Source organism: Aquarana catesbeiana, linkage group LG05 (genome assembly GCF_042186555.1).
Source record: "Aquarana catesbeiana isolate 2022-GZ linkage group LG05, ASM4218655v1, whole genome shotgun sequence".
Lineage (NCBI taxonomy): Eukaryota > Metazoa > Chordata > Amphibia > Anura > Ranidae > Aquarana > Aquarana catesbeiana.
The window spans coordinates 171,886,147-171,907,068 of NC_133328.1; the positions used below are offsets into that span (position 1 = coordinate 171,886,147).

Below are 20,922 nucleotides of genomic sequence, written 5' to 3' on the forward strand. Positions count from 1 at the left end.
TGGGGGGCTCTCTGGGGACCCAGATCTATGGGGGGCTCTCTGGGACCCTGATGTATAGGGGGGCTCTCTGGGGAGTTGACCCTGATGTATGTGGGGCTCTCTGGAGACCTTGATGTATGGGGGGGCTCTCTGGGGACCTTGATGTAAGGGGGGCTCTCTGAAGACCTTGATGTAAGGGGGGGCTCTCTGAAGACCTTGATGTAAGGGGGGGCTCTCTGAAGACCTTGATGTAAGGGGGGCTCTCTGGGGACCCTGATGTATGGGGGGTTTCTCTGGGGACCCTGATGTAAGGAGGGGGCTCTCTGGGGACCTTGATGTAAGGAGGGGGCTCTCTGGGGACCCTGATGTAAGGAGGGGGCTCTCTGGGGACCCTGATGTAAGGAGGAGGCTCTCTGGGGACCCTGATGTAAGGAGGAGGCTCTCTGGGGACCCTGATGTAAGGGGAGGCTCTCTGGGGACCCTGATGTAAGGGGAGGCTCTCTGGGGACCCTGATGTAAGGGGAGGCTCTCTGGGGACCCTGATGTAAGGGGAGGCTCTCTGGGGACTTGTTTACATAGGCAGACCACAGTTCTGCCTCTGTTGGAAACGATCGTCGGGGCCTGGCGGACATGGGGTCCTCCGGACCCGCTGGTTAGCTCTCGGTGTGTCCAATCACAGCGGCAGCAGGTCAAACAGCATGCAGACCCGCAAGTGCAGAATCAAGTACCTGTACATGATTCTGCTCACAGGAGACGCAGCCCTGCAGTAAATGTATGTGGTTAAAGTGAGTTTATTTTTCTTTAATCTTTAAACATTTATTTTGAACATGAAGTAGAGAAATTCTGTGACCAATGCATGTAATGTAGCAGTGCAATATATACGTGGGGCTTTGTGAGGGTGTGGCTTGTGTGTGGGTGGGTGGGGACTAAGGGGGCCCCATGAGCCCCTATTGCCCGGGGGCCCCATGAGTTGTCAGTCCGCCCCTGACTGGTACAGTACTGCTGACTGGTACTGCTGGCTGGTACTGATGACTGGTACAGTACTGCTGGCTGGTACTGATACTGCTGGCTGGTACTGGTGGCTGGTACTGATGACCGGTAATGCTGGCTGGTACTGATGACTGGTACAGTACTGCTGGCTGGTACTGATGACTGGTACTGATGGCTGGTACTGATGACTGGTACTGATGGCTGGTACTGATGAGCAGAACCGATACTTCCTGTCACAGGCGGAGTACATTTGGTATCACTCCGCCTGTGAAGGAGTCAGCGGTATACAGGAAGCATCGGCTCTGCTTCCTCTATCGCCGGCTTCGTGCTGATGCTCGGAGATGGCGGGTCGCGAACCCGCTATCTGGGCTTAGAAAACAGGAAGGGGGGGGGTAAAAATACCCAGGAGAACGAAACAGATGGACTTTGTAGGCACCAATCATAAAAATCAATGTAAACTTTTATTTATACACAAATTTAAAAAGAATCGCATAAACGTAAACATTTTTTAAAAAACGCAGTACATTGCGGAAATTGGTATTATATGTCACTACATAAATGTATGAGAACGGATCGGGGAATAGCCCCTATATCAGAGGGAGGGATAAACCCCTTCCGTTCCCATTAAATAACCTCAAACTGATATAGCTCGGTATGGCTCTACATGTTTCGCAAATTTGAATGCTTCTTCAGGAGCTTGTTTGGGTTACCTGTAATGGGAAATAATAGAGAAGGACATACACCAAAAAACAGAAAAACAAACATACAGTAGCATATTAATATTATTTTTGCATAAAGACTTTTCAATAGTGCGTCTCAATCAGAACCACTGAGTACCGTGAGGAAGCGATCCCAAAGGCCCAAGATTCAACACGCATATGGTGACCTGTGTTAACATGCGGGGACGTGTCTGGTAAAGAGATTTATATCACCAGTAGACTCAAGGGGGGTAGTGAGCTAGAGAATCCCAACTGTCCAAAAAAGGGGGGTAATAATAACCAATGTACATCTGTGGTAAAACCGGAACATTCATATGTAGAAGGACGTTGGCACTGCTCTACATATGAGACCTCCACAGTCCATCCTGTGATGAGATCTAATAACCCTCCAATCTTTCGCTATCTGGGCTTGCCGACCCGCCATCTCATAGCAAGATGTGGCGGGCCACATCAGAGGGCGCCGCGGGCAGTTGGGCACCCCTGATTTAGAAGAGGAGAAATTGCTGCGCTAAACCACTCAAACTAAAGCTGCTGACACTAAAACCAACAAAGTCCAAGCAAATAAAATGTACAAAAGTGTAGCGCTAATAAAGACACCGTGTAGGTGTGTGGAAATAAATGGTGGTTAGAAGTGCTATAAACACAAATCAATAAACAAAACAATAATGCATAATAACTATGACATATAAAAGTCCAGTCACTGAGTGAAGAAGTGTGAGAAAACTTCATAAGGCATATGTCCGATGAGAAGACCGTTGTTAGTTCCTCAATGAAAATAATGGAATAGTGCAAACAGAGGTAGCTGTAAAGCACATTCAAAATGGTGTAGGCATTTATCTGATGGAACATTGTAGATAAATTCTTACCAGACAGGGTGGACCCACCTGTCGTACAACAATGGGTCAATCAGGCTTGCATTGGCCAAGGGCCAGATGGTCATCGGAGGAACCAACTCTGATGTGGATAGAACCTGAAGAGGAATCGCTCTGAATGCAGACGTTCGATCAATAAACAGGAGTGAATCCCGGTGTGGCACAACCAGATATCCGGAGCTCAAAAGGATCCTCAAAGCAGATGTTTGTTGGATCTCAAATGTAAGCACCAGAAACCAACGACAAAATGGTACATTATCGCATTGGAACCATATGGTAAAAGAAGAAAAAATGGTCCATATGGTGCAGGTCATAAAATTAAAGATGTTTAATCTTGATAAAAATATACAAACATCTATTACTGATGACTGCGTAAAATGTGATCACAGGCAAAATATAAAAAGTAAAAGCAATGTGGGGAACGGTGCATTTCAACCTAATGGTCTTCAACTGGGGCATACCATTGTTTCCCCCTATTGCTCCTTGAGCCAGAGGTGACTGGCCAGTCTGAGCCATTATGGCGGTCAGGCATAGTGGCTACTTCCAATGCTTCAGCCTCAACATACGTCACTAAGGACAATTTGGCATCAGCATTAGCTGGTTTGGAAGGCAAAATGGCCGGCATGATCACTTCTGTCTCCCAAACTGGGAAAAAGCGTGAAAGATCTCCTTCTCCCTCTCCTGACCTTCCAGTACTGGAACAGGAATGGGCAGAGGATATAAAAGTACCTCTGGATGACCGGGAAGAAGGTCAAGCAGATGACTCCTCATCTGAAGAATCAATATCTGAGGAGCCCCTTTCAGTTTCTCAATCCCAAAGATTGTTAGTTCAATCCCTTACGGATTTGGTCCGTTCTGGATTTATATTGCCCCCAGTAGAGGTTTCTGAAGCTTCCTTTTCCTCTTTAGGTTCTTTGCGGCCTCCGCAGATTTCTCGTGCTTTCCCTTTGCACCCGCTGGAGCAGTTTGTATATACAGACTGGGATCATCCGGATAGAGTTTTGTTTCAAGAGGTAAGCCTCAAGGGCAAGGACAGGGACAGAAAAAGCTCTGGGTTCAGAGGCTTGCCAAACAAGGTTCTAAGGCCTCCTCATAAAGGGATGCCCCCACTCATTCGGGTGGGGGGAAGGCTTCTGCAGTTTTCGTGGGTTTCTATTCAAATCTTTTCACTTTGCCAAAACCGAATGGAGATATGAGGCCCATTCTAGATCTCAAAAATCGGAATCAGTTTCTAAATATTCGCTCTTTTCGTATGGAGTCAATCCAGTCAGTCGTGTCCGTTCTGAGGGGAGGAGAATTTCTAGCATCAATAGACATCAAGGATGCGTATCTGCATGTCCCAATTTGCCTCTCTCACCAGAAGTTTCTGCGGCTCGAAGTTGAGGGGTGTCATTTTCAGTTTGTAGTCTTGCCCTTCGGGTTAGCCACAGCCACCTGGGTGTTCACAAAAATTCTGGCTCCAGTATTGGCAAGACTAATGCCCCGTACACACGGTCGGACTTTGTTCGGACATTCAGACAACAAAATCCTAGGATTTTTTCCGACGGATGTTGGCTCAAACTTGTCTTGCATACACACGGTCACACAAAGTTGTCGGAAAATCCGATCGTTCTATACGCGGTGACGTAAAACACGTACGTCGGGACTATAAACGGGGCAGTGGCCAATAGCTTTCATCTCTTTATTTATTCTGAGCATGCGTGGCACTTTGTCCGTCGGATTTGTGTACACACGATAGGAATTTCCGACAACGGATTTTGTTGTCGGAAAATTTTATCTCCTGCTCTCCAACTTTGTGTGTCGGAAAATCCGATGGAAAATGTCCGATGGAGCCCACACACGGTCGGAATTTCCGACAACACGCTCCGATCGGACATTTTCCATCGGAAAATCCGACCGTGTGTACGGGGCATAAGAGTCCAGGGTATAGAAATAATGGCATACCTAGACGATCTATTATTTATAAAACGATAAATAGGTGCAGCTCAATGAATAAAGTTCATAAACGGGTTGAAATGCAGAATGATATTGTAGATAAACACCCAGTGATAGATCAATCTTGAACTAAATCATCACAGTGACAGGTCCTCCACCATTAGAAATGGATACTCTTACCAGGTGTGTTGGACCAAATGGTCAAAAGTGCAAGTTCCCACATATGGGGTGAAGATGATGCTTCAATCCAGCGAGATGACACACAGGAATCATTCATGCGGGTTAAAAGGACAAAAAAAGAAGCGATCTCAGTGTAGACTGTATAGATCGTAGTTTATTCCAAAAATAAAGTGGCTGAAATGCCAATATACAAGCGGTAAGAAACACAAATGCCTATTACGTAAAATCGGCAACATGAACAATAAAAACAGCGGTATAGAAACCGCACTCTAATGCCCTGTACACACGGTCGGATTTTCCAATGGAAAAAGTGCGATCGGGTTGTGTTGTCGGAAATTCCGATTGTGTGTGGGCTCCATCGGACTTTTTCTGTCGGAATTTCCAACACACAAAGTTTTAGAGCAGGATATAAAATTTTCCGACAACAAAATTCCGATCGTGTGTACACAAATGCGGCGCACAAAGTGCCACGCATGCTCAGAATAAATTAAGAGACGAAAGCTATTGGCTACTGCCCCGGTTATAGTCCCGACGTACGTGTTTTACATCACCGCGTTCAGATCGATTGGATTTTCCAACAACTTTGTGCGACTGTGTGTATGCAAGACAAGTTTGGCCCAAAATCCGTCTGAAAAAATCCAATGGATTTTGTTGTCAGAATGTCCGATCAATGTCCGATTGTGTGTACAGGGCATTAAACAGATGGATCGCGGGTGACGACCATAGACAGTAGCTCCTCCCCTGGTGATTTGCCTTTGTGGTGTTCAGCTTGCAAGTCTTTTGTAGTATTTATCTGTGTGCGCTGATTGCCTCTTATTTTAGATCTATTATTTATGGATCAGTCGGCTGCAGGCTTTGGAATACCTGGGTTGGGTTCTCACACCTGGGTCGGTGCAAAGGCTGGAATACTTGGGTCTGATTATGGACACAATGCAAGAAAGAGTTTTTTTGCCTCAGACGAAAGTCAGTGCTATAAGGGATCTTGTACGGTTGTGAAGGCCAAGAAGGGCCCTTCAATTCGCATCTGTATGAGGTTGTTAGGGAAGATGGTGGCTTCATTCAAAGCAATTCCCTACGCACATTTCCACTCAAGATCATTGCAGAACAGTATTCTGTCCACTTGGAACGAGAAGATCCAAGCTTTAGATTATCAGATGTATCTGTCCCCAAGGGTGCGGCAGAGTCTCAATTGGTGGTTGGTAGCCAGAAATCTACAGAAGGGCAAATCCTTCCTGCCAGTGGCTTGGTAAGGTGTTAACAACAGAATACCAGCCTCTCGGGCTGGGGAGCGGCTCTGGAGGAATCCACTGCCCAAGGGAAGTGGTCAGGAATTGAGAAAGTCTTGCTCATCAACATCCTAGAGATTCAAGCAGCTCGGGTGGCTCTAGTGTCTTGAACAGTGTCATGAACGGGTGCAACCAGAACCATGTGATCTGCGACAGAGGACACCAAGATGTATATAAGTGAATGATAATAAAGTTTATTAAAGATAATTAGTAATAAGTAAACACCCCAAATGCAAATAGTGCTCAACCAACCAACAGAAACCCACAGACAACAGATAATATATACAGCCAAAGGGAAGTACCAAAATCAAACACGTTAGCCAGGCCAGGGTCATAAACAGCAGATCAGCAGATAAACAGGGGCAGGACAGGAGAGGGAGAAGATGGATGGGATCAGACTACAAGGGAACAGGAACACAGTAGGGACAGGATCAGGATGGGATCGGGTACAGACTCAAGTACAGGTTCAGACTCAGGTTTACAGGTCGCAGGTACGGATCAGGGCACAAGGAAGATACCAGGGCAAGCATGTGAATGCTTGCCAGGTATTTATATGCACACCTGCAATTAGCCTCAGGAGGTGCTGCCTGCTCCACACTGCCAGGATCCATCTGCTGGTGGACGCCAGTACTGCGGACCAAAGATGACATAGCACCAGCAGGGGAAAGCTCTCCTGACAGTTCCAAACCTCCAGGAGACACCTGCTGGTGGACCTCAGTACTGCACGCCAAATGATAGATATTACCAGCGGATGGAACCTGTCCTGACAGACGGCCAGGTTTCAGGGTTGTCCCATCGTGATCCAAACCGACAATCAGCCACTAGGGGGGTACCAGGAGTCAGGCAGCCCAGAAAGAGGTGGACTATATCCTGACATGGGCAGAGAAATATGTACCTTTTCTATCGGCAGTCTTCATTCCAGGAGTGGAGAATTGGCAAGAGGACTTCTTGAGCCACCAGCAGTTGTCCCTGGGGGAGTGGTCTCTACATCCTGAGATTTTTTCAGCAGTTTGCCAAAAGTGGGGCACCCCAGACATAGATCTGGTGGCATCCAGGTTCAACAAGAAACTGGACAAATTTGTGTCAAGGACAAGGGATCCGCTCGCATTCGGAGCAGATGTGTTAGTGATATCTTGGGATCAGTTTTCGCTGATTTATGCATTCCTCCAGTTCAGCTTCTACTGCGACTTTTACGCAGGATCAGAGAAGAAGGGAAGCCAGTAATATTGGTAGCCCCTTCCACTCTGTCCAGACTTGCTCTCGTAAGGTCCAGTATTCCATCCTGCCTTACAGTCGCTAAATTTAACGGTGTGGCTATTGAGGCTCAGATTTTAAAGGATTGAGGACTTTCTGGCTCAGTGGTAACTACCCTGATAAATGTGAGGAAACCAGCTTCTAGGGATATTTATTATAGAATTTGGAAGTCTTATATTTCCTGGTGTGAGGCCAAAAAATGGAATCCCCGAAAGTATATTATAGGAAGAATCCTTGCTTTCCTGCATTTGGGGGTAGAAATTAAGTTAGCTTTGATTACAAGCAAGGGTCAGATCTTGGCCTTATCGGTATATTTTCAAAGAACAATTGCTTTGCATTCCTTGTTCCTGGCCTTTATACAAGCGGTAGTTCGTATAACTGCACCAGTTAGGCCGCCCTTGTGTCCCTGGGATTTAAATCTAGTCTTGGCTGCTTTGCAGAGACAGCCTTTTGAGCCTATTTGGCATATTCCTCTGATCCTTTTGACAAGGAAATTGTTTTTTTGGTCGCAGTGACCTCGGCAAGGAGAGTGTCAGAGTTGGCAGCTTTTTCTTGTAAAGAGCCATATTTGATTATTCATCAGGACAAGGTGGTGTTGCGTCCTCATCCAGCTTTTCTGCCTAAGGTGGTGTCCAGTTTTCACCTGAACCAAGATGTCACTCTGTTTTCCTTTTTCCCAGAACCTCGTTCTGCGGAAGAGAGATCGTTGCATTCTCTCGATGTGTTGAGAGCTGTCAGAGTCTATCTGAAAATGACAGCTCAGATGCGGAAGACCGACTCTTTGTGCTTCCAGAAGGGCCCAGGAAGGGGCAGGTAGCATCAAAATCTACTATTTCGCAGTGGATTCACCAAGTTATAATTCAGGCTTATGGGTTGAAAAGAAGAGTTCCACCCTTTCACTCTACCAGGGGAGTAAGTGCCTCATGGGCAGTGCGTTATCAAGCCTCTATGGCTCAGATTTGCAAGGCCGCAACTTGGTCATGTAGCCCTTGGTTGCTACTAGTTACTAACATCCACCATGTCACCCTGCTGCCAGACCTCCATCTATCACTTCTGAGACAATGAACAGTCATTTGAGTTGTTTTTGTTTTGTTTATTGGGGATATACCTTGGTTAGGGGAAAGGAAATATGGGATGCCCATAGAACAATTGTTTTGCCATCATATTTATAAATTAGAACAATAGGTTGAGCCATGAAGTACTGATGTACACATAATATCCACAGTCACTTCTCCTGCATAACACCATGTAGACTATTTCTCTTCCTCTGCCTATCTCCTGCAGACTGTTGCTCCCAGGACTTCTACCCTCTTGCACAAACTTCCACTGTAGATTATTATTCTTCCTGTCACATCATCCTCCTTTGACAAAAGAGACCACTCTGAACAATCTTAGTTGCTGCCTAGAATTTGTTTTACTGTTACTAGGCCAGAGGTCTGCATTACCTCTCCCCGGCGGCCTAGTAATTCAGTAACATGTGCTGATTGGTGGACTATTGCTCCCAGATAGTCTGGCCTGCAAATCCTGTGCCCTCACACTCTCCCCACAGTCTCTCCTCTGGGCTCACACCAAGTTCCCCTGGCATGCCTCATCCAGAACTCCACTGTGGTCCACTCACTGACCTTCTTCTGCCCCAAGTCCATTATGGAGAACTTTAACTGGACATACGTTTTGGCAGCTTCTCCAACCCCTCTGTTCCAGAACACTTCATCCATGACCGTGTAAGGATGAAGCTCCTTCATCTATGACCGTGTAAAGATAAAGCGCCTTCCCAGCTCTCCCGGGCTCCTCCGCTAGGCCTCGCACCCCCCCCCCGATGGGGATGGAGCCCCTGCTGCTGCCTAGTACTCCATTCTCCATGTCTCCCGGGTGATAACTCCCCCCAGTGGCATGTTACCTCAGCTTATATGGGAGGCCTGCCCCCTGCCAATTCCAGTTGGGGATTGGTCAGGGCTCCTCACATGACCTGCCTGCCACTCCAGTCCTAGGCCCTGCCCCTCTTCCAGAACATTCTCCCTGGAAGCAGGGGAGGCGCCTCAGAACTAAAGCACAGGTGGTCACACCCACTGCTACACTAACCACTCCCTGCCCCTCATATCAAAACAAGCAGTTTCCCTTACAAAAATCCTCACTCTAGCACCTACCTATGGTAGAGGGTGCTACAGTCATCGCGCATATATTTACTACATTTTATCAAATAGATGTAAGGCAGCAGGAGGATGCTGCGTTTGTGCGCAGTGTGCTGCAGGCGGCAATATAGATCCTCATGGCTGATAGGAGTCTGCATTGTGTATGTCTCTCTCCCCTCAGGGGCATTGCTTTAGGACATCCCAGATAGTAATTACTATAGCTGCTCTGTGTCCTGTGATGTACGATAACGAAAATAGGATTTTTTTCTACAGCTTACCTGTAAAATCCTTTTACACAGAGGTCCCTCCCCTCTTTATTGGGATATTCATTGCTTTGCTACAAAACTGAGGTGCTTCCTGTATAGGAGGGGTTATATAGACTTCCTGTCTTTTGGTTGTGCCAGTGTCGATTCACCTATAGGTGGCGTATAACCCAAATAGTAATTACTATAGCTGCTCTGTGTCCCGTGATGTACTCCAAGAAAAGGATTTTACAGGTAAGCTGTAGGAAAAATCCTATTTTTCTGCCAATTAACACATCTTAAAAATGGGGAAATCACCTTATTTAATAATATATTTTTCTTTTTTTGCCTAAAGTTTCCCTTTTAGTGGCTTCTACTTATAGCTGACTCTATTGTGTAGTTAGGTCAGTATGACTGTGGTAGTTTCTTTAGGAACTGTATTGTCTATATATTCCTGTAGAATATATTTGTGCTATTAAGAAAGATGTTGATAATAATAATACTATTATAAAATGTTTGTACCATAGGTTTTTGTGAGAAGCACAGATGTGGACCGTACATTAATGAGTGCCCAGGCTAATCTTGCTGGTTTGTTCCCACCCACTGGCAGGCAAGTCTGGAATGCTAGGATTGCCTGGCAACCAATACCTGTTCATACAATTCCTGAATCACAGGATAACGTGAGTAATAATTTACGTACACTTTAATACAGATTTTACTACATTTATTTTACTGCTTTTGTTAGTGAGCCATTTGCAGAGTATTACCTAGTGTAGAGGAGTTCCCATTTACTCACCATGCTCAGATGCAGGCATATGCCCCTCTAACTTCTTTTTCTAAAACTCCTGGAGTTCCTCGACACACTCAGGGAAGATAAATTTGTCTGTTTCCCTTACTTAGTCAACAACTGATGAGGCAGAGGGAGCTGGGCAAGTAATCTGCAGTCACTTGCAGTCAGGTGAGATGTCCTTCACTGTCAAAACAGTTGTGTAGGCAGCCAGGCCGGAGCCTAATAGCACATCTTCTCCAGAAAACATCCAGCTATAGTGGGGAATACCTCCCTAAATGCTACCAGAATACTTTAGTTCCAGTGGAGGAGGTTTCTTCCGCAGCCTTTGGATCCCTCCAGCTGTTTGCCTGTGTTACCACAGCTACCCTGGACTTTACTGTGACGGCTGTCTATGAGAATAAATGCAAGTAGCTGTGCTCTGTACAGTTTTACTGAAGTAGCGATTCTCAGCTTGACTCTGTTGTTATAGAGTTCCACTGAGTCAATTTTATCCTTTAGGTCATCTCTTAATAAAATAAAAAGTGAATATACTTACCTTTACAGTGGTCCATGTCTTGAAAAGTCACTGCTTCTCCTGTCCCCAGCTACTGCAAGTGTTCTGCACTTCTAGATGTGCCCAATATTCGCTCCCCTGCCAGCAGCTGTGGTTCCTCCCATTGGCTTATACATCATTACAGGACACATGTGTCACTGTGAAGAACCACAGCAGCAGGAGAGCGAGTATTCAGCTGGGGAGTGAAGATGTGGCAGCTTTTCGATACACAGGCCCACTGGAAAGTTAAGTATATTTACGCTTCTTTCATTGGTGTCCCATTGAGTTAAAGTGACCATGTGGTGACATGGGCACTTGAATATTGGGCATCAGCCAAGAATCTCATTTCTTTTGGATGACATTGACACCAATGTCTGACAACTATGTTGGAGGAATATGAGGTCAGGTTTAATAAGTATCCTTACTGCTTCAGTTTCTCATGATAACCCAGTGCTCACAGCATCCACTCCCCTCTGTTAGGAAAACCATGTATGATTTACAAATCTGAGCATTCAAGTTAATGGAGTAATAATCAGCACAATGCAGCTCTTTGGTTGCCCATCTGACTACCAAATAAAGAGGTTTATTTACTAAAGGCAAATCCACTGTTCACTGCAAGTGCACTTAGAAGTGTACTAGGAAGTGCAGTTGCTGTGGATCTGAGGGAAAGATCTGAAATGAGGGGAAGCTCTGCTGATTTCTATCATCCAATCATGTGCAAGCAAAAATGCTGTTTTTTATTTTCCTTGCATGTCCCCTTGCAGATCTACAGTGACTGCACTTCCAAGTGAACTTCCAAGTGTACGTGCAGTGCACTTGTCGTGCATAGTGGTAAATAAACCCCAAAGACTATAGGCACCTTAAGGCTGTCATTTTCTCTCTATACCTGCCCATACTCAAATATGGTTCTTTTAAATTGATTGAATGGTAGAAAACAATCCCTTCCAAGTAAACCATACACATTGCAAAGATTTAACTAAACCTTAACATAACTGCTTTTATTCAAAGGATCTTGGGATAGGTGTAGAAGAGTGGAAGAGACTGCCTACTGTACTTACATATTTAGTCCCAACATGGGGCCTCATTCATACTGGGTGTTTAGCATTAAGCTGCAGTTGGAGGGCACAGGTGCACCATCCAGCACCGCTGACATCACCTTGTCAAACTCTAATAGAGTCTGACAGCTGCTGCAGCTGGATAGGGCTAGGATGTCCACTAAGCTGAATACACATTTAGGACAGTATGCGCCCAGTGACGAATTCCTGGACTGCAAGCAGCCTGTGTGGCATTTGTCCCAGGGAGGTGAACACTACCCTAAATGGAAGTACTAATAAGTACAATAGAGCAGAAAGAATCTGGAGCAGCTGTGCATAGTGACCAATCAGCTTCTAGTCCCAGCTTGATTAGTGAAGCTTGAAAAATGAAGCTAGAAGCTGATTGGTTGCCATACATAGCTGCTTCATTATCTGGCTGATCCAGTCCAGGTAAAATATAACACACTGGTTGGTCAGCTGTTGATGCCTTAAGTTCAAATTGGCTCACCTTTAACTTGAAAGGATGAGTTCTCCTTAAGGGCACTTTCACACTGCTATCGCCCGGGCGTCGGCAGTAAAGAGTCTTTACCGTCATTTTTGCAGCGCTTTTTGGCCGCTAGCGGGGAGCTTTTAACCGAAAAATGGTTAAAACCACCCACAAAGCGCCGCTGCAGCAGCGCTTTGCCGGTGGTTCGGCGGTACTGCCCATTGATTTCAATGGGCAGGGGCGCTTTAGGAGTGGTGTATTCACCGCTCTTACAGCGCTGCAAAGAATCTGCTTGCAGGACTTTTTTTGACGCCCTGCCAGTGCAGCACCCCCCATGTGTGAAAGCACTCGAGCTTTCACACTGGTATTGAAGCTGAGGCTTTTTTCAGGCGCTTTACAGGCACTATTTTTAAAGCTATTTTAAAGCTAAAGCGCCTGAAAAATGCCTCCAGTGTGAAAGGGGTCTTATAATAAAACACATGTAAATAGCATATTGCTGTTGGAAGGTAGGGCTACGATGAGCTTGAAATCAGCCTTTTATTCTTTTTAATACAGAAATATCAACAGAGCCCTCCAGCCTGACCTAAAGTGACCCAGACCAATAACCATTTACTCCCACTGCCATTTACCGTATACCCACTTGCTCATAAACAAACATGGAGCTTCTGCTCAGATCTGCCCAAAATTCTTAGACAGAACTGATCAGAACGATCACGTGAAAAGGGCCTTTAAAAAAAAAAGTAATTCAAAGAAACAGGTGTTTATGCCCTTTCATGTGTGTATGGTGTGGGTGATTTCAAGTCGTCTGTGTTTCTGAGGACAAATCTGTTAATTTTTGTGATGCATTACTTCATGCATTTGTTTGGGAAATTTGCATGGATTCTTTTGTATATAATGAGTTTTAAATAAATATAATCATGGAGTGCAATAAAACATCTCTTTCCTGTCTAACATGTATTTCTGGGTACGTTATGACCACCGCTATATAAAAATGAATTACCTGTGCCAGAGCAACCTAAATGTAGTGAAGTACAATAAACTTACTCCTATGCCCATAGTCCAGAGATTCTTAACTTTAAAGATGCAGGATCAGCACTTTTCTCCCCCTCCTATTCACTCTGCAAGTGGCCACTTGGAAAGCGAAGGCACTAGACCACTATGGACCATCTTGTTCTGCCTAGCTATAGGCAACGGCACCACAACTTTAAACAAGGATGTCTGTGATGAGCATATTGAACATCATTACCTTATTATGATAAAAAAGAACTAGTCTATAATTACTTGTAAGGTAACTAGAAATCCATTCAATACACAACATTTAGCAACATGCATATTGTGGAAGTACCTGCTCATCTGTATCCGATTACACTGCTTGGCAGAAAATAGTCTTCCCTTTGACAACATCTTATCTGTGTAATATGTTGGGCTTACCAGACATTGTTATCAAATCTAAATTGCTGGTGGGAACTGATTTTCTTGAGATTTCCTGAACTCATGCTGAAAAGTAATATTTTCCTTGAATGTTGCAGAGAATCTGATTTTATTATCTTGATTTCAGATGCTTTTCATATCTACAGACAGCTGCCCACAATTTGACAAACTTGTAAAGGAAACCGGTACATCGGAAATTTTTAATGAACTTAGAAAGCCCTATCTGGTAAGGTTATCTTTCATTAGTAAGAAATTAAACATTATGTGACTGCTTTACTAAACTAGTAGTAGTTTTCTTCATCCAAGTTTGTGTTTCCTTCAAATAACCATGACAGTAGCAACTCCCGTGTTCTATTTTACATGGTTTTTAATTCCCTTAAACCCGATGAATACAGGCAAGAATGAAAACTATGCTTTTAAAAAATATAGATGTCTAATGTATCCAACAATGTTATGTTTACCTACAAGCCCGTGGAGCCAGCGCCTCCCAGCCCTTAAAGGGGTTTAGAATGCTGGGAGGCAGAGTGGAGTTTATGATCATGTGACTGCCATGATTAGCTTTCACAGCAGTCACATGATCGGAAAGCTCCTAATTGCAAGCAGCCATTAGCTGTTCTCTTGGCACTGATGTATTCCACCAATTCAGCCAGATATGCAGCCGCTCGGGGCCAAGGCCCACCCCCGAGAGGCTGCATATTTGCACATGGACGGATTTGTACATGCTTTTTTCTATTATTTTTTTTTCATTTGTTTAATAGTTCACTTTATGCTTTTGAGCCCACAAGTAAAGCTTCAGGTAATTTTTTACTTTATTTTAGGCTCTTCTTGTTTCCTTTATTAAATCCCCTGTGTTTTTTACCCAGTAAAAAGACTCATCCCTTATTGAATTCTATATTAAGGTAGAATTACAGTCAAATACTAACTGCACTTAAACCTGCTCCCATCCCCATTCTAAGCCTGTTCTACCTATCCTGTAAAGAAAAAATGTTTATACTTACCTATTATTAGAATAGGGAGTGGGGGCAAGTTTAGGTATATAATTTCATTTTATGTTTTTGAGCCAGCAGCTAGAGCTTCGGGTAATTTTTTTTTTTTTTTTACATTTTTTTAGGCTCTCAGTTTGCTTCTTTGATGAAGGCTCCCTGTTTTTTTAGCCAGTTCAAAGACTTATCAACAGCCACCTATCCCAGTGACTCACCCCCTATTGAACTTCATATTAATATTTCACTTGATGCATTTGAGCCAGCAGGTAGAGCTTCGGGTAGTTTTCTTACATCTTTTAAGCTCTCAGTTTGTTTCTTTTATGAAAGCTGCTGTTTGTCTACCCAATTAAATAACTCATTAACATTAATTTATCCCAGTGAGTTACCTCTATGAAATTGTGCCTCAAAGCATGCTGCTCTGCTGTGCTGTTTGTTTGTAAAGCAATGATTGTACATGTGTTATATTTTAACCACTTCAATGCTGGGCACTTTCACTCCCTTCCTTCCCAGGCCAATTTTTAGCTTTCAGCGCTCTCGCACTTTCAATAAGAATTGCGCAGTCATGCAACACTGTACCCAAATGAAATTTTTATCATTTTGTTCACACAAATAGAGCTTTATTTTGGTGGTATTTATTCACAAATCAGTTTTTTATTTTTTGCGATATAAGCGAAAAAAGAGTGGAAATTAAAAAAAAAAACAATATTTTCTACTTTCTGTTTTAAAAGAAATCCAATTAAATCAAATTTTGTCATAAATTTAAGCCAACATGTATTCTGCTAAATGTCTTTGGTAAAAAAAATCCTGTTAAGTGTATAATAATTGGTTTGTGCGATCACGGACATATGTGCGCAGATGATCATGTACATATGTGTGCAGATGATCATTGGGACATATGATTTTACTGTTACATATGTGGGACAGGTGTTTTTACTGTGTGGGGACATGCGTGGGGACACAAGTGTGGGGACAGTGTTTTGGGGACATTGTGTGTTTACACTTTGTGGGGACACTGGGCCGGTGATCAGTGTGTAAAAAGCTTTAAAAAACAGCTCATACTCACTGATCACAGGCTGGCTGCAACTATCCCCGAACGTCCACTCAGAAGGAGGAAACTCCCACCCGGCCGTATACAGTTGCAATAAAAAGTATGTGAACCCTTTTGGAATGATATGGATTTCTGCACAAATTGGTCATAAAATGTGATCTGATCTTCATCTAAGTCACAACAATAGACAATCACAGTCTGCTTAAACTAATAACACACAAAGAATGAAATGTTACCATGTTTTTATTGAACACACCATGTAAACATTCACAGTGCAGGTGGAAAAAGTATGTGAACCCCTAGACTAATGAGATCTCCAAGAGCTAATTGGAGTGAGGCGCCAGCCAACTGGAGTCCAATCAATGAGATGAGATTGGAGGTGTTGGTTACAGCTGCCCTGCCCTATAAAAAGCACACACCAGTTCTGGGTTTGCTTTTCACAAGAGGCATTGCCTGATGTGAATGATGCCTCACACAAAAGAGCTCTCAGAAGACCTACGATTAAGAATTGTTGACTTGCATAAAGCTGGAAAGGGTTATAAAATTATCTCCAAAAGCCTTGCTGTTCATCAGTCCACGGTAAGACAAATTGTCTATAAATAGAGAAAGTTCAGCACTGCTGCTACTCTCCCTAGGAGTGGGCGTCCTGTAAAGATGACTGCAAGAGCACAGCGCAGATTGCTCAATGAGGTGAAGAAGAATCCTAGAGTGTCAGCTAAAGACTTACAAAAGTCTCTGGCATATGCTAACATCCCTGTTAGCGAATCTACGATACGTAAAACAGTAAACAAGAATGGATTTCATGGGAGGATACCATAGAGGAAGCCACTGCTGTCCAAAAAAAACATTGCTGCACGTTTACAGTTTGCACAAGAGCATGTGGATGTTCCACAGCAGTACTGGCAAAATATTCTGTGGACAGATGAAACCAAAGTTGAGTTGTTTGGAAGAAACACACAACAATATGTGTGGAGAAAAAGAGGCACAGCACACCAACATCAAAACCTCATCCCAACTGTGAAGTATGGTGGTGGGGGCATCATGGTTTGGGGCTGCTTTGCTGCGTCAGGGCCTGGACGGATTGCTATCATCGAAGGAAAAATGAATTCCCAAGTTTATCAAGACATTTTGCAGGAGAACTTAAGGCCATCTGTCCACCAGCTGAAGCTCAACAGAAGATGGGTGTTGCAACAGGACAACGACCCAAAGCATAGAAGTAAATCAACAACAGAATGGCTTAAACAGAAGACAATACGCCTTCTGGAGTGGCCCAGTCAGAGTCCTGACCTCAACCTGATTGAGATGCTGTGGCATGACCTCAAGAAAGCGATTCACAACAGACATCCCAAGAATATTGCTGAAGTGAAACAGTTCTGTAAAGAGGAATGGTCAAGAATTACTCTTGAGCGTTGTGCACGTCTGATCTGCAACTACAGGAAACGTTTGGTTGAAGTTATTGCTGCCAAAAGAGGTTCAACCAGTTATTAAATACAAGGGTTCACATACTTTTTCCACCTGCACTGTGAATGTTTACAATTAGCCATTTTCCCTCCCTGGTGTCATGTGACTCGTTAGTGTTACAAGGTCTCAGGTGTGAATGGGGAGAAGGTGTGTTAAATTTGGTTTTATCGCTCCCACTCTCTCATACTGGTCACTCGAAGTTCAACATGGCACCTCATGGCAAAGAACTCTCTGAGGATCTGTAAAAAAAGAATTGTTGCTCTACATAAAGATGGCCTAGGCTATAAGAAGATTGCCAATACCCTGATACTGAGCTGCAGCACGGTGGCCAAAACCATACAGTGGTTTAACAGGACAGGTTCCACTCAGAACAGGCCTCGCCATGATCGACCAAAGAAGTTGAGTGCACATGCTCAGCATCATATCCAAAGGTTGTCTTTGGTAAATAGACGTATGAGTGCTGCAAGCATTGCTGCAGAGGTTGAAGGGGTGGGGGGTCAGCCTGTCAGTGCTCAGAGCATACTCCGCACACTGCATCAAATTGGTCTGCATGGCTATTGTCCCAGAAGGAAGCCTCTTCTAAAGATGATGCACAAGAAAGCCTGCAAACAGTTTGCTGAAGACAAGCAGACTAAGGACATGGATTACTGGAACCATGTCCTGTGGTCTGATGAGACCAAGATAAACTTATTTGGTTCAGATGGTGTCAAGCATGTGTTGTGACAACCATGTGAGGAGTACAAAGACAAGTGTGTCTTGCCTGCAGTCAAGTATGGTGGTGGGAGTGTCATGGTCTGGGGCTGCATGAGCGCTGCCGGCACTGGGGAGCTACAGTTCATTGAGGGAACCATGAATGCCAACATGTACTGTGACATACTAAAGCCGATCATGATCGAAGACTGGGCCACAGGGCAGTATTCCAACATGATAACGACCCCAAACTCCACTGCCTTGCTAAAGAAACTGAGAGTAAAGGTGATGGACTGACCAAGCATGTCTCCAGACCTAAACCTATTGAGCATCTGTGAGGCATCTTCAAACAGAAGGTGGAGGAGTGAAGGTCTCTAACTTTGACACTTTGGGCCCAGTTTAGAAATTTTCACTTAGGGGTGTACTCATATTTGTTGCCAACGGTATAGACATTAATGGCTGTGTGTTGAGTTATTTTGAGGGGACAACAAATTTACACTGTTATACAAGCTGTACACTCACTACTTTACATTGTAGCAAAGTGTAATTTAGTGTTGTCACATTAAAAGATATAATAACATTTTTACAAAAATGTGAGGGATGTACTCACTTTTGTGAGATACTGTAGGTGTTTTCTCAAATACCACATGTGATCCTGAAAATGTAAATTTACTATTGCTTTATGCAGTATCTACCGCATGAAGCAAAAACGCTTGGTAAATACCGCATAAAACAGGAGTGAAAGTCAATTCACAAAAGGAAAAAAATGCATGTGGTAAATAAGAAGTTGTCCTAGCATGTAATATTTAAGTATCCAGCGACCGCTGATATCCTTCACAACCAGTAAACAACATGGTTGTTAAGGAGCGGATGGCCACCACGGCCTCAACAACTGATGAGTCATCAACTCTCAGTGGGGTTCCCTGCTGACAGCTAAATGTAAAAAAAAAAAAAATGCTATGAAAAGTTAAGAACAAAAATGGCGTAGTGTCCCCCCAATCAATACCAGGCCCTTCAGGTCTTATATTTTTATAAAATGGTGTGGGGGTCCCCCCCAAAATCCATACCAGACCCTTATCTGAGCAGGCAGCCCAACAGGTCAGGAAAGGGGAGAACAAGCAAGCGCCCCCGTCTACTAAACCATACCAGACCACATGCCCTGAACATGGGGGGGTGCTTTGGGGTAGGGGGGCCTCTTCCTCACAACCTTGGCTGGTGGTTGTTGGGGTCTGTGGGTGGGGGGCTTATCAGAATTTGAAAGCCCCTTTAACAAGGGGGCCCCCGAATCCCCACCATGTGAATGAGTAGGGGTACATAGCACCCCTACTCATTCACAAAAAAAAGTAGTGTAAAATAATACAGTAGGCAGATTCGGACAGGTTCGTTATTAAAAAAACAAACAAAAAAAATGTCATATAAATAAGAGTGAAAAGGTCATCCGTAATAAACCAACAATATTCCACAGCAGCGCAAGCAAATTTTCAAAAATAGTGAAGAAACATTTTTAAATATGTGCACAAAATTAGTGTGTATATAAATAACAAATAATGAAGAAGTTCAAAAGAAAATAAATCCGGGAAAAAGTAAAAGTCCATATGAGTGTCACACACCAGTGTGAAATCTTGTAAGCAACGTAACCAACATGAATCGGGTGTGATGCGCTAATGTTGGGAGAACGAGTGGCGAGGTTAGAGCAGTGGTCACACCAGTGTGGAGGTGAGATTACTATTGGACCGTTGCTGGACAGCCTTTATGCACAATGCTTGCTTTAACTGAATGAATAATCTGGTGTTTGAAGTAATACACTATTGGAGGCTTTCTACATATACTTGCTGAGATCTAAAGTTATAAGGAAGGTGGAGTAACCATTTGGAGTTTCTTTAAAGGAGATATGACATCTGTTTTAAGCGCTATTGCCTACTCATTAGAATGGGTGGCAAATTGGTCTAGTGAGTGTTATATCACTTTGGTGGTGGATTCAAGGTGTTACGTTGATTACAAGATTTCACATTGGCGTGTCACACTCATACAGACTTTTACTTTTTTCTGGATTTATTTTCTTTTGGACTCATTCATTATGTGTTGTTTATATACACATTTTTTACTCCAAAAACTAATTTTGTGCACATATATTTAAAAATGTTTCTTCACTATTTTTGAAAATGACTGTTTCACTCTTATTTATATGGTTTATGTAGTAGGCAGCGGCACAACTATTATCACCATATCTAGTAATTAGGGCCTGTGCACAGTGGAACACATTTTATATATTCAAATAAATCTGTAAATGATTTCGCGCAAAACACAAAAATGCAGATAAAATAACCATGAATTCCTACGCGTGACCTGTATAAGTACTAAGTCACCAGTGGGGGTTAAAGTGTATATATATATATATAAAAAACTCCGGATTCCGGAACTCGTGCCAAAAAAACATAAGGGAAAACAAGGGGCCTCCGATGGTGTAGTATAAAAAAATATGGTTTTATTAAAATAAAATAAAAAAACGCATTCTGCATCCAGTGACTATAATGGTACAGTCTGTGGCAGTATACCACCGATACCAAGTACTAGACTTCCGGTACACAGTGTCAGCAAGGGGGGTAAAAAGTGTTCAGCTGCTGTGTAAATCAGTCAATTGTAGTTCCGGTTCCTACAATTGACTGATTTACACAGCAGCTGAACACTTTTTACCTCCCTTGCTACCGCCACAGACTGTACCATTATAGTCACTGGATGCAGAGTGCGTTTTTATTTTATTTTAATAAAACCATAGTTTTTTATACTACACCATCGGAGGCCCCTTGTTTTCCCTTATGTTTTCTTGGCACGAGTTCCGGAATCCAGAGTTTAATTCATCTAGGATCCAGCACGGACATC

The 20,922-nt window shown here is 43.6% G+C and overlaps 1 protein-coding gene across 1 annotated transcript in view; it reads left to right on the forward strand.

Moving 5' to 3' along the window:
• LOC141144558 (prostatic acid phosphatase-like) overlaps positions 1 to 20,922 on the forward strand; it is a gene marked incomplete in the record, with an annotated part of 140,716 nt that overhangs the window by 62,881 nt on the left and 56,913 nt on the right. The window contains 2 exon segments of the mRNA XM_073630347.1: positions 10,114 to 10,266; positions 13,988 to 14,086. Coding sequence (XP_073486448.1) covers positions 10,114 to 10,266; positions 13,988 to 14,086 — 252 coding nt within the window.